Source organism: Setaria italica, chromosome V (genome assembly GCF_000263155.2).
Source record: "Setaria italica strain Yugu1 chromosome V, Setaria_italica_v2.0, whole genome shotgun sequence".
Classification (NCBI taxonomy): domain Eukaryota; kingdom Viridiplantae; phylum Streptophyta; class Magnoliopsida; order Poales; family Poaceae; genus Setaria; species Setaria italica.
This window is the reverse complement of record NC_028454.1, coordinates 10,131,007-10,144,634: the sequence shown is the minus strand read 5'-3', so window position 1 is coordinate 10,144,634 and position 13,628 is coordinate 10,131,007. Positions and strand designations below refer to the sequence as shown.

General features: G+C 44.3%; 3 protein-coding genes across 3 annotated transcripts; all 3 read right to left on the bottom strand.

The window, feature by feature from the left end:
- Nucleotides 1–4,106: 4,106 nt before the first annotated feature.
- LOC101765830 (pentatricopeptide repeat-containing protein At1g66345, mitochondrial) lies at nt 4,107–7,105 on the bottom strand. Its single transcript, XM_004968288.3, has 2 exons — nt 5,264–7,105; nt 4,107–4,668 (listed from the first exon to the last, which is right to left on the bottom strand). The coding sequence occupies exon 1, from the start codon at nt 7,087–7,089 to the stop codon at nt 5,320–5,322; it is 1,770 nt and encodes a 589-aa protein (XP_004968345.2). The 5' UTR covers nt 7,090–7,105; the 3' UTR covers nt 4,107–4,668; nt 5,264–5,319.
- A 113-nt stretch (nt 7,106–7,218) lies between these two features.
- On the bottom strand, nt 7,219–8,644 carry LOC101765429 (universal stress protein PHOS32). The gene is made up of 5 exons (XM_004968287.4): nt 8,435–8,644; nt 8,087–8,310; nt 7,872–7,975; nt 7,632–7,750; nt 7,219–7,508 (listed from the first exon to the last, which is right to left on the bottom strand). Exons 2-5 carry the CDS (start codon nt 8,259–8,261, stop codon nt 7,430–7,432), a joined length of 477 nt encoding a protein of 158 aa, XP_004968344.1. The 5' UTR covers nt 8,262–8,310; nt 8,435–8,644; the 3' UTR covers nt 7,219–7,429.
- A 454-nt stretch (nt 8,645–9,098) lies between these two features.
- LOC101764614 lies at nt 9,099–11,565 on the bottom strand. Its single transcript, XM_004968286.3, has 5 exons — nt 11,187–11,565; nt 10,890–10,973; nt 10,182–10,399; nt 9,964–10,011; nt 9,099–9,472 (listed from the first exon to the last, which is right to left on the bottom strand). The coding sequence occupies exons 1-5, from the start codon at nt 11,446–11,448 to the stop codon at nt 9,332–9,334; spliced, it is 753 nt and encodes a 250-aa protein (XP_004968343.1). The 5' UTR covers nt 11,449–11,565; the 3' UTR covers nt 9,099–9,331.
- Nucleotides 11,566–13,628: the final 2,063 nt, after the last annotated feature.

Here is a 13,628-nt window from a genome sequence, read left to right as displayed (position 1 = left end):
CGCAGCCACGCCCTTTCCAAGAATCCTCAAGGTCAAAGGCCTCAACATTAGTTCAGTGCGTATTCTGCGACTGCTGAGGAAACCGATGGTAAGCTAAGCAATCTAGGATGATGTAAATTTGTTCATCAACCTTTTTTTAGGTAAATCTATTCATCAACAAATCAGCAAGACTGGAACTGACAAGAGAATGGACACTATACTTGAACATGGATTTTTCACACACATGTGGCGACATAAGCCATACAAGCCATTCATTTTTAAATCAATGGTAAGATGGATCGGGGAAGAAGTACATGAATAGGTAATGGATCAAGAGTTGGATGGAGAGAAATTAATGGTTGAGATAAGCCATGTGGTCACATATACATATGTTTTTGCATTTTCCTACTGTACTTAGCTAGAGAGCGGCGGCCTGCCATTCGAATTGGGCCAAAACATACTCCCTCCACATTTCAATATAGAGCATATATATTAGGATTAGTTCCTCAAAAAAATATATTAGGATTAAAATAGAAACAATCCTATTAAGGAGAACTAAGTAAGTGCCTGACTGTAAAAGTGAATTAATCCAACTGATCTACCTAGTGGAAAAATCCTCATGATGCAACACTTGTAGAATCACTTATCTTAACAAAGATATTTTCAAAATCAAGCTTTAGAGTCACTATTTCTCGTTTAAATTGATGACAGATGTGTACAAACTAGAAAATTCATGCCAAGCAGTCATGTATAAATATCCCCTTAGTAAACTAGTATCCACTACCTATTAAAACAGTTTGGTAATATAAGAGCTTGATTGAATAACTCAAAAGAGAAATTGGCCTTTAGTCATTTATAGTTTGTGGATTATCCTATTTAGGGATGAGGGTAGTCAAAAGACCCATTTTCCTAATTTGTGAGATCCAGATTACCACAATGTCTCAGCACAACCTAAAAAATCATCTTTGATGACAGACTAACACTTCTTATTGAATAAGCCATAAAAACTATCTGGAATAGGAGCATGATCTGCATGCATATCTTTAAGTACATTTTGTTGAATCAAAGATCCTAATTCATATGAAATTATGTAAAATCAGATATCCAAATCTTTCTTTGTAGGAAGTGTAGAGCTCCTGCCTTCTACTCATGATCTGTTAAACATGTGCCATTATGCAAGTATAATTGAGATATAAATATTTTTCTATAGGAATAGGTACTCGTATCCTGAAATAGACTAATATTTTCATCCTCATTTTTTATGCATCTTACTGTGTTTTTATGTTTCCAATAATTCATTTTGTCATCTAAGGTCATTTATAATGTGTCTATAAGTTGAACCGTGACCGATTCAAACCAGATTGAACACATTATAGTGGTTACCAACCGCTTGTCGAGTTAAAATTAAACTCCAAACAAAATGTGGATCACGCGTGTCCAGGAGAATAAAATATTACATTCACCAGAGAGTACGGGGCAAAGTATAACCCCTTGCTACTCCACCTACCAATGATGGTGCAATGTACATCTTTTTTATTGAGCTCAAACAATCGAGCACAACACTACATATTTTGAATGTAACTCATCGTCAATAATCTTTTAATCGAAAATTGATAGCACACTACAGATCCTTAATAGCTTGGCCAAATGAAATTGGACAATTATTCCTATTTTTTGCATTTATTAGTAATGTATGAAACTTTTTGTGCTATATCTTGTGCTAAAAACTTAATCGGTTATATGTGCTTTTTGAAGGAAGGAAGAAAGTATATGTGCTTTCATGTGATATTGTTTCATGTATATTGAAACAAGAAAGGGTAGAACAAAGCCATGCAACAAACTAAGTGGGACTTTGTACTTCAGTATTTTTATGTTGAGTTTTGTCCGCCTTTTATTTTTTGGAGCACGCACAGTTATAAAAAACTTTACTAATAATAATTTAATATTTCATAGATTAAAAATGTTAACAAAAATGATCAACAAGCAGCACACACTTGGAGCTCATAATGTATATCAATAAGCACGCAATCGCATCCGCGTAGCACAAAAATAATGATGTTCAAAATAAGAAGATTATAGTATAAATGAAACTTCCAATTATTTAGGCTAAAAAAATAAGTAATGTTGATGGAAATAAAGCTCATACCGTTGATGACACCCTAAGGCATAGATCATGGATGAATGCAATGGCCATGGGCTACCTAAGCTTTGCTTCGACCTTATTGTTGGAGAGAATTGCAGCCACCGGCCGATTGACAGGTGATCCAGTTGATGGACGATCACCATGAGCACGGTCGAGGACATGACAACAAATGACCTGACCCACCACCAAGACACGTGCAAGCAAATGATGATGGTTCATATCAACAAATCGAAAAAAGTCAGCCTAATCTCTTGTGAATAAACAATCAAGTGAGAAAAAAGAAAGAAAATAGACGACCAAGTGTGTAAAAGAAAGGTGGGAAATAAACATTTTAAGAAAACTTGTGGTTTATAGTATATAGATATTGGTAGTTGTTTATCAACAATGATGGATGCAACGCGAAAGAGCAATGATGCTTTTTCTTTTTGTTCTTCTTCATTAACCATGTTTTTTCTTACTCCTTTCTTTACCTCCAATCCATCAGCATCTACACTGTAGGGGGGCACGAGCCCCCTCTCTTGCATCCACAACTCTTTTATTAGTCACTAAACCATTGACACATAGTGTTTTACTATTTGCTATAATAAGTATTTGTGTTTGCAAGATGGATACGGCAAGTATTGGGGTTTGCAAGAGGCGCAGACATCGCTACACTCTTCCATCATTTTATGGCAATACTATTCCGATATCTGTTTAGGCCACAACAACAAAGATCATAGAGTTTGTTTGGTTAGGACCTTGAACCACGCAGCACATCTGGTTGGGTCCGAAATCCAACACTTGGGTGTGATAGCTCCGGCAAGAGTGGAATCAAATACTTCCATAGTGAAGAGTAAAGTACTTGCACTGTATCAGGAAGCAAAAGATCAAGGAGTAGGAGACCATTCTTCCAAAGTATTTGCACTGTATCACGAAGCAAAAGAAGGAGTAGGAGACCGTTCTTCCATCTAATGGCATAGGGTTGACGGCAGGATCGGTAGAAGTCTTGGCATCCAGTAGTTGAGGACTACATGCCGTGGTTTCATGTTCATCAATGACACTAAGGTATATATAATAATTTAATTATAAAGAATATACATTGTGATGCTTTTTGTTGGGATCTTGTATGGCTTTTTCCAGTTCGAATACGCGTGATGCTCAGATATTGTAAAGATTTGCGTTACCCTTGTCTCCGTGTCTCATCTAGAATAAAGCAGAGGAGACCTTTCGATCTAAAAAAAGGGGACACCATATACTTTGGGTGAACATGAAATACTGAAGATCCACCGACAAAGAACCCAGTAGCTACTCCCTCCGTCCATACTATCCGTTTTGTTTCTAGATACATAATTTTTGTTATGCACCTAGATATATATTATATCTAGATACGTAGCAAATACTATATACCTATAAAAGCCAAAACGAATAGTAATTTGGGACGGAGGGAGTATGTCGTTTAAAAAGTTAATACTCCCTCGGTTAAAAATTACAAGCCATTTTAGTTTTGTCATATCAAACTTGTTTAACTTTTGATCAAATTTATATAAAATATATTAACATCTACAATATTAAAAAAAGTATGGTCTATCTAGTGCTAGTTTGATGCTGTATATATTTATGCATTTTTTATAAACTTAATCAAAACTAGAAAAGTTTAACTTGTGGCAAAACTAAAAAAAAGACCTATAAAAAGACTTATAGTTTAGAGTGGAGGGAATAGAAATTAAAAATAATTATAGTTATTGAACCACCATCTAAATTACACCAATGCGTTCCTTACAATAAGAGCTCTAAAACGAGACCTCCTCTTAAGAGTAAATTAGAATGATATTTTCTTAAAGAATATTTTGATTGAGCGAAACAATATTCTAGGTTAAAAAACATATTCTAGGTTTAGGGTAAAATAGTTCCCGCTAAAAGAGAGAGTTGTTCCATAAGAAGAATGATACGATTTCAACTAAAACAAAAACTTGTTCAAGCGAAACAAAATTATATACATATAAACTCACGGCACAAAAAGATTTGTATATCTTGTTTGAGAAGAATTACTGAGATGTAAGTGAAACATAATGTATAGGAATCGAACAGTAAAACTCGTGTGAAAAAACAATCAGGTTGTATTATTTGAATGTAAGTGAGGAGTGGAGAATTGGGCCTATATCCAGCCTACCTAGGCTTTGTTTGATTAATTCCTTTTCGAAAGGGATTGAAGAGGAGTAGAAGGATTAATTCTCATATAAGTCTATAGGGAATTAATCCCTCTCAATCCAGGATTAACCGAACATGACCCTAACAATCCGATGCTTGGGTTGATGCTCGACGTTATTTGGTCGGTTGTAAAGGGAATCCTCCACCGAAAGCCCGACCATGCGTACTGGCCGAGGCCGTTGGTGCTCGAACGAACTGTGGGAGGCCACATCGAATTACCCCTCGTTGTGTGGGGAGTGCAAGGCTGGCATGAACTGAGCCAGCTGAGCCCAGCCAGTGATCTGCCCAGAATGCCGTGACAGGCAAGACCTCACCATCGGGGCCTCCAGCTGTCCAGTTTGGGCTTCAGGGGTATAGCACTGTGACAAATGTTGCAAAATGAAGAAATGGATCATAGTCTCATAGAAAGTAGAAATATATCGTGACCACCAATGCTACCAGAATTAAAAACTTCTACAAAAAATAACCCTCTTATTGTTGTAGACACAAATGAAGGCACAGGATGCGGATAATAAAACATGGCCCTGAATTTATTTTTTCGGCGGGCCCTGTATTTTTTTTTTCTTTTTTTAGGGGAAAAGGAAAGGGTAAAAAAGGGGTTGGTAGGGGAAACAACCCAAAAGAAAAATCCCTTATAAAAAAAAAAAAAATTTTTCCCCCCCCCCAAAGGAAATTTAAATTTTTTTCATTTAAGCGCAAAAATTCGGGCCAGGGAAAGGAGGGTTCCTCAAAGGGGTATTGGTTGGGGGGGGGATTTTCCCCCCTTTTCCCCTTGGGGTCCCCCCCCCCCCCCCCCCCCCCCCCCCAAAGATTAAGGCACCACAATGTAAAATCCATAGTGAATTGTTCTCTTGTCTAAAGAATTCAAAAGAATGCAATGATAAAGGCATGTTCTGCCTGACTTTAGCTCCAAACTCATTCCATATTAGAAGAGAAACGATGTTTAATAGTTACCTTTTCTTATATCCCTTTAAGCTTTCCCGGCGTCCTCCAGTGATCTAATGACATGGTCAGTTATTTGGGGGATAATAATTCTTTACTTTGATGACTCTCCTCACCAACATCATAAAAGAGTCAGCAGAGGGGACAAGCTTCTCATTCTCTGCGATCATCATATCGTAGAACCAAAGTGCTCTTTTAGTGTTGCCCTTCTCACTGTAGCTGCTGATTAACAAGTCGTACAAGTCACTAGTTGGAGCCACTGCTTTCTTCTTCATCACCACCAAAAACTTCTCAGCTTCCTTCAGATTACCACACTGGCAAAGGCCCCTGATCAAGGTGGTAAAAACATCAACACCAGGATGAAGCCCTCTGTGCTCCATCTCGTGGTAGATCTTCACAATGCCTTCTGCATCACCAGCCTTGCCATATCCATCAATAAGTCTCTGGTATGTGTCCCTGTCAGGAACAAGTCCTTTGTCCATCAGTGCCGTCAGCAGGTCATTCACCTTGCGAACCTCTCCTGCGTTGCTGAGACCCCCTAACATATCGTTGCAATTGCTGATATCCGGCACAAAACCTTCATGGAGCATGGTTTCGAAGTAGGCCAAGCCTTCCTCTACCATGCCTTGTCTGAAACACCCGGCAATGAGATGGCTGTACGTAGCATCATACGGCTTCAATCCCATGGATAGCATTTCCTGGAGCAACTGGACAGCCTTGTCGACACTGCGTCGACAGCAATGCGCTCTGATGAGGGAAGTATACACAAACGCATTCAGGTGACAACCTCTGCGGACCATGTCATCCCGTTGCTCGAATGCGGCCTTCAGATCACCAATACGGCAGTAAGCGTCCACGATCAGTGAGTAAGCGATGTCGTCAAGCAGAATGTTCCTCTGCAGCATCCTCTTCAGCAGCAATATCACCTGCTCCACCTTCTCTTCCTCGATCATCCTCAGCGTGAGTGCCACGTGCGCCACGATGCTGGGAGCACACTTCTTGCCGTGAATCCTCTCCACGAGCGCCGCGGTCCTGGCGAGCTTGCCTTCCCGACTCAGGACGCCGATGACGAGCTCGACGGTGCTCTGGTTCGCATACACCCTCTTCTGCGTCATAAGCTCGAACACCTCCCATGCGACACCGAACGCCCCGGCGCGCTGCGCCGACTGAAGCGCGGCGTTGAAGGCAGAGAGGGAGGGGATGATGCCGCGCTGCGCGAGGTAGCGGCAGGCCTCGAGGGCCTCCCCCGGGAGGCGCAGCCGCGCATAGGCGTGCACCAGGAGGTGGAGGCCGCGGGTCGTGGCCCCCGTGCCGCTGTCCTCATAGGCGGCGAAGAAGGCGTCGAGGAAGGACGAGGCGGGGACCGAAGAGGACGAGGAGTGCTTGGCGATGGCGGCCTCGAGCAGCACGGACGCGTCGCGGAAGAGCGCGGCGCGGGAGAGGAGGTGGACGAGGAGGCAGTAGGAGCGGAGGGAGTGGGAGGAGGACGGCAAGGAGGCGACGGCGGCAGCGGCGGACCAGTGAAAGAAGGTGAGGGCGTTCTTGGCGACGGGCTCGGGGGAGGCGTGGGGGTGCCTGGCGAGGGAGAGGAGCACGGCGTCGACCTGGCCGTGCGGCACCGCGCCGCCGCCGGCGGCGGGGAAGGTGGCGGAGAGCGCCTCCCAGGTCGCCCGCGGCTGGTGCGTTAGGTAGTGGGAGATGCGCTGAGGCGTCGTGGCGGTCGTGCACAGCAGCGCGGAAGCAAGAGCGCGGCCAAGGCCGCGCCGCGCCACCACGCGGCCGCCGCAGTTGGCGGCGTGCAAGGCCATGGAAAGACCCCACCAGCTACGAACAGTCATCTATTTGATCCCAGGGTTCGTCTCCAGCCGTCCGATCAGAGAACGGACGTCAGAGGAACGGCAGCATGGTTCCCCTGTGCTATCAGCCTCACTGCAAATTCAGCATCTCAGCGACTGGAGTTTTTAACGGATTCTACAAGCAATTATTTTACGATTACACCTGGCTTAATACATCTTAAGATATACAGGGAGTAACAGGAGCAAGATCCACCGGATCAGTGCATGTCCAGCACACTTATTTGTTCTGACTACTATCATTCATAGAATCATAGACGTGTTGTTCTTGCAGTGACTGAGCTTGTAAACAGCAGCGTTCAACGGGCTGACTGCCGCTACATGTCTACATGTTCTCCTTCACAACCGTCACGGGGCAGGCCGCGTGGTTGACGATATAGGTGCTCACGCTGCCCATCAGAGCCCTGAGTGAAGCAGCAACCATGGTGGAAGTAAGTATTCAGTCAGTAATTTCATTACCCAGAAATCTCAAGGCAGGAAGGTTTAGATCATCAGATTCTTCTGAAAATAGAAGCCTGCAAGCTTACCTCTTGAGCGTGCTCAACCCTCTACTCCCGATAACCATGCAGCTGAGGGGAACCAGGTCGACTGCTTCATACAGCTTCTTTGCAGGGTCGCCGTAGAATACTTTCGCAAAAACTTCAATCTGTGGCCATGCAGTTCCAAGTTCCAACAGCTCAGGAATCAGCTCACGAATAGAAACTTCCAGGGGGAAAAACAAGAACTGAGTGCTGAATATGTGCAAAAGAAACAGGAATGACCCGTACCCCTCTCTGATGTGCCACTTGAGTGAGGATCTCAATTGTCTCCTTGTCTGGAGACACACCGTAAGTCTTGGTGACATCTGAGAACTCAGCCAGAGGGATGAGTGCTGAAATCACCAGGATACACAAAGCATGGTAAATCAATGTGGCTTCATGAGGCGCATCAGATCAAACTTCAAACCAAACAAGAACGGAGAAGAAGAGATGTGATTACTCACGCGAACCACTCTGTTCCCAGAGATGAACTGCGCCTTGTTCATTCTGATAGGAGCTGTTCACATGGATAAGTATGAGTTTATCACCGCTCCTGGTAAGGTTCGTTGATGCCCATCTCAGGGCTGCTTTGCTGCATGATGAGAAGTCCACCGCGACGCCAATGATCCTCCCAGCCATGTCTATACCAAGTGATCAGAAACAGGTTTGGTTTTCCAAACCGTTATGGCTAACAAAAAAGGCAATGAAGTTTCAGCTATGGTATTCCCTACTGCTGGGCAGGTCGTTAAATAGACGATTGCAAGTTGGAAATACCAAACAAAAGGAGGAAGAGAGAAAAACACCGACGTTACCTTTCTTTTTTCCAAAATTCCTATCCCATGTCGAACAAATGGTCTTTATGCCTCAGTTTCCTTTATCCGATTCCTTATCATCATTTACCTTCCTAGAAAACATGTTAGAATGGTTGCTCTGTGAATGAATGAAGCTGATAAGGGCCGTGCAAAGTAAAGATTCATGATGCAAAGCAAAAGATGGCAAAGAGCACATTGTTCCAATTTTTTCATCCAAGTGTCACTGAAATCCCAGATTCCTTCATATCAGTTCACTGTAGAAATATCACCTGAAAGAGGGAAGTAGTGACCAAGAGCATAATTCTGATGTATACTGATATTGACCAAAAGAGGGAGCATCTCAAAAGCCAGTTTAATCAGAATAAACTAAAATGAAATGCTTGAAACCTTCAATTGATTCTTCTTTGGAATAATTCTGTTTCACTTGGATAACAGTAATAATGCTTGTCCATCGCAACAGAAGATGCTTTAAAAGTTCAAATCAACTTATAAGTTATAACCATGTCCGTTTTTACGGACAAGAGGAACTTCGAGAAGCAAATATAATGCAGTTGATGCTATTCAGTACTCACTTGGCCATCGCCAATTGCACTGCAAACACACGCAGGTCAAAAATACACTACATGGCAAGAAGAAACAGAATCTCCCAAGTGGACTTGCATTGTGGAAGTACAGCCTATGAGAAATAGCACTGGATTGCATTATATTCTTGCAAATACCTTTTTGACAGCATTGGATATCAGTGCTTATAGAAAACTTACATTTATAGTTCACCTACGAAAATGTCAATTTTCTAAATAGCAACAGTCAGTTAGAATTGATTCAAAATATCCGCTGCTCAGCACCAGCTGGTTAACTCTCTGTACAGAACTAAAATATATTCTACACCCACTCTTTTCACTTGACATAAGACACATGGTGGATCCACCAGCTGCCCAGCATTCCAATGAGATGCAGCACCCTTCCATCTGGTAATTCAACGGTTCCAATAGAAAAGAACTTGTAATCTTGAACGTCAACATTTCTTGTATGCACAAGCTGCACACAAATACACAAGGTTTAATTCAAAAAGTTAGCACATAAAGGAGCATACTGAAGAGTAAAGAGAATAGACAGTTGAATATTGATGTGCATGTATGTCGCTCTGTTGATAATAGGCATTACTTCACCAATTAAATCTATATTCAAAATTCGTGACTGCAAGTAGTAAGCAAATAGTGTTCATGGCTGTGATATTGACAAACTTGATAGGGGGCATGGGGCGATCTTACTAATTTGGTTTTGAGAAAGTTATCACATAGTGAAATGAGTTTGTCAAACTTTCATAATTCTGAGGGCTAATGGGACGTTTCAGGGTCATGTAAACAGTACATGAAGGCTATGCATATGAGGTTACCTTATGGAAAGCAAGTCAGAATCTGAATAAGATGAGACCAGTGTAGAACCCCAATATAAATTTGCAGGCATCCACTAGATCACTACACCCCACTAAGGTTAAGGGGAAAAAAATAAATAAGCATAAAACTCACCTCCTCTTTCCACATAGCATTATTTTGGCCCATCTCCCTATGACGAAGCTGAAAGAGTTAATTGTATATTAGTTCAACAGAAAAGCATAGAGTAAGCCCTCGTGAGTTAACTGTGTCGCACAGCATAATGAAATCTAAAACATCATTCCATTTTGAGCACCACAAATCTGTAGTTGCAAACATATTTGCTTATAAAATAACATAAACATTTGACCAACCTCCTGAAGAAACAGGTATATTGAATAGCGGCTAGGTCTCGAGCAGTAGATGAGAAGCAAGATATTGATGGTGAGACCTAATGGGTACTGCCAACCAGTCAAAATCAGAAACATCAATCCAATTGGCAGCTGAAGTTTCCTAACCAAAGGCCAGAAGGAACCAAGCTCATTTTTCAAAGATCCCGGGGGTGGCCTAGTAACAGCGTTTGATGGTAGATCTGTGAAGCCAAAATTAGAAAAATAAGCACCATTCATTAGTAAAAAATCGAGAACATTAACACTCAGGTTCTCTACCAATGCTTAACAGAAAAGGCTTTAAAGATCTGAATGAAAGCAATCAGCAGCAAGCTAGGGATAAGTCTGTACAACAGAAATAAACCAGCCTAAAGGGCCAGTCAACATAAACAAATTGACCCTTAAGTTTTTATTTGATCCAGGTTTTATCTATGGCAGCTGGTGCACTTTGAAATATGTTTAAGAAACCGGTTGCTTTGCCCAAATGTTGCAACTTGAATTTTGCACAACATTTACCGGCTAGCATTTTGACCATGTGTTTCAGAAAAATGCTGTTGTTCCGAGTCCACGAGCCTTTGTATGCCATTGACCTCACATTGAGCTACAACATTTAATGTTTTTCCTGTGGGGCGCTGAAAAGAAAACCTTATTTCATTTTTTTACCCCCGATGCATCTAGGGGCAGAATTTTCACCTCTTGTGGTAGCAGTAACCTTTCCTTGATGAAGTGCCATCCCCAGTGCGGTACAGGTCCCAAATCCTTTGAGCAGGTTGAGGCCTGGAATTGAATACAGAAAATAAGTAAAAGTGAGCCCGTGTAATCGTTACTTGCTCTATGCTGAAACCTGGCTCTTGACAAGCGAAGCTTAAATTGGTAAGCCAATTCACTCAATGGACAAGTAATAAAACCACATAATTCCCGTCCCGATTCCTGATCAACAGTAAACGGAAGAGGAGGAGAGAAGCACCGGCGGAACGACCATAGGGTTACCTGACAGCTGCGGCCGGAGTCCAAGGGCCACTCTCGCGGCGAGCGAAGGCCCGAGCTCGGCAGCGCGAGGTTGGAAAACGGGGCTCGAATAGCGCGCGAGGAATTGACGAACAGGGATGGCGGCGACCGGAGCGCGGGAGGTGCAGTAGGCGGCGGCGGCGGCGGAAAAGGAGGCGCGAGCGTGGGCGATGGGCGCGGTGGCGGCGCCCCGCCGGAGCGAGGCCGCGACGGCCTCCCTCGCCAGCCGCCGACACGCCATCATCGTCGCCTCTGTCGCCTAGTCCCTCGCCGTCGGGTGTTGTGTCCTCTCGTGCGGAGGGGGAAGAGGAAGTAGAGCGGCTCGGCGGAGTCGGAGACGGAGACGGAGACGAAGACGAAGAGGAGGTTGGGTGGGTCGTTTGGGCTCAAGCCGACAGCGTCTCGCTCACGTGGGCTGGTGCTCCTTAATGGGCCGATTTAGCTGGGTTGGACTCTTAGATGATGAATAGGCCCATGTTAGCGCAGGCCGTATGGAGAGATTGGGCCCATTTCCAGGGGGAAACGAAAAGGATTCCACAACGCTGGTGGTGCTTCGCTGAGAGGCTGAGACAGTGCTTGTGTGTATCGCCTTCATGATCAAGGAGCTATTGGGGGGCGCTCTGGAGAGACCGAGAGAGAGGAAGAAAGATGATTAGTGATCTGGCCCACGTTGCCTCAGGATAAAAGGAGACAGATTTGACCGTCGATCACTTTTTACAGGCGCGAGCGACATGTTCTGAAGATCTGGGTCGAGGTGCAGAGATGAATGATGACGCAGCTTGCAGCCCGACGAATGTTACCGCCGACGGCGATGATGATGTGTCCACCCACTGCTCTGCACCTCGTAGCACTGACGTGTACGGCCTGGCTCCATCATGCGTCTACGTACGGTACCGTCCCTTCCTTCAAGGAAAATACAGTACCTCGGATGGTAACAATAGCTGGAACAGGAGTGTACTACGATATTAGGTATCAGTCACCTGTATTGCACCAGGTACAGACGTACGGTGACTCGGTGAGCACAGCAGTCAGTACTCAGTACCGTAGGAGTACATGCTGGCATCGGATGGTTGTCGTCGTTGCTGCCAGCGGAGCAGTTCCGCTGACGTGGGCACGCGTGCCACTGCCACCTCAGCTCTTTCCCACCGTGTAAGACCGTTTCGGTTTAGCTGGGGCTGCCTGCCTGAAAGCGAAATGCATGCTCCATTCTCAGTACAGTGCGGCAACACGGCTGCATGCCGTGGCGCTGTCTGCTGGTCGTCCTCGACTCCTCGTCCTCCCCGGAGCAGCTTCACCTGACCTGCCTCCTATTCGCCTGGCTGCCTTGTCAATGAATAGGTTGCCATGGCTTTCCAATCGCCATGCGGGTGTGCACTGCCTCGCACGGTCGTCGGCTACAACCACGTCAGGACAGCGGATGGCATGGAACTGTGCTGGTCGTGGCGTGCGAGTTGTTGAGCTGGTGATGTTGATGGTTTCTAGTTCTTTCCGATGTGTTGGGACGTCTTCATTGCTCACCGCTGTGGCCCGTGTTCAGTAGTCTGCCATGGTAATCTTAAATCTTTATCCTTTTAGCGACGACATTATGGGGATCTGTTTTTTTTTGTTACCTTGTTTTGTAACCTTGTTCAGAGTTGGGAGGAAAGAACAGAGCAGGTTGCCACCGACAGCCCCATTTCCCAGCGGCAGGAAATCTGATGAATTTTAATCTGAACTGCTCCACGCACCATGTGTAGCTGGACCTGCAGCAGACCCATGCCTATTCAAGTCGCAACATGGATAGGAAGACAAGTGTACACCGAACCACCGATAGAGACTGGTCAGTACTAGGATCCCAGCTCCAAGAGCGAAAATGATGCGGGCGCACGAACGCAAGAGGTATGTTGCTCGGTTCGAGCCTCTCTGTGCACTGTTCATGTTGCAAGCACTGTGTGTTCTTCACTGTACAGCTCACTAAAAATGCATCAGTTTTTTTTTCATGTCCCTGCCTCTGGCAAGGCACGAAGGAAGAGCAGAAGAGGAGGACTGGCCTCGTTTAGCCCTTGTTTACTTCACCCCCAACTCTCAACTTTAGCACTATGTAAAAAGAAGATTTCCTATCACATCAAACTTGCGGTACATGCATGGAGTACTAAATGTAGATGAAATTAAAAACTAATTGCACAGTTTTGTTATACTTTGCGAGACGAATCTTTTGAGCCTAATTAATTAATGTTTGGACAGTAATTCACAAATACAAACGAAACGCTACAGTGTGCTACAGGCTGGAACAGTAATTTTGACACTCCTAATTTTGACAACCGACCAGACCTTACCTTTCGTGGTAAAATCTCAGGAGGCGTCAGATTAACAGCGGCTGTACTGAACTGATCAGATACTCGGATTTAACTCCCAGATCTTTGCACAGACTGACAGGCAGGCCGT

Bases quoted from the DNA above. Each gene is read 5' to 3' on its own strand.
- LOC101765830 (XM_004968288.3), bottom strand. From the start codon at position 7,089: ATGACTGTTCGTAGCTGGTGGGGTCTTTCCATGGCCTTGCACGCCGCC.
- LOC101765429 (XM_004968287.4), bottom strand. From the start codon at position 8,261: ATGGCTGGGAGGATCATTGGCGTCGCGGTGGACTTCTCATCATGCAGC. The intron at 7,751-7,871 runs GTACGGGTCATT...GCATGGCCACAG, and splicing joins AAGTGGCACATCAGAGAGGG to ATTGAAGTTTTTGCGAAAGT. The intron at 7,509-7,631 runs GTAAGCTTGCAG...TGCTTCACTCAG, and splicing joins GGGTTGAGCACGCTCAAGAG to GGCTCTGATGGGCAGCGTGA.
- LOC101764614 (XM_004968286.3), bottom strand. From the start codon at position 11,448: ATGATGGCGTGTCGGCGGCTGGCGAGGGAGGCCGTCGCGGCCTCGCTC. The intron at 10,974-11,186 runs GTAACCCTATGG...ATTCAATTCCAG, and splicing joins ACTCCGGCCGCAGCTGTCAG to GCCTCAACCTGCTCAAAGGA. The intron at 10,012-10,181 runs GTTGGTCAAATG...TAACTCTTTCAG, and splicing joins TATACCTGTTTCTTCAGGAG to CTTCGTCATAGGGAGATGGG.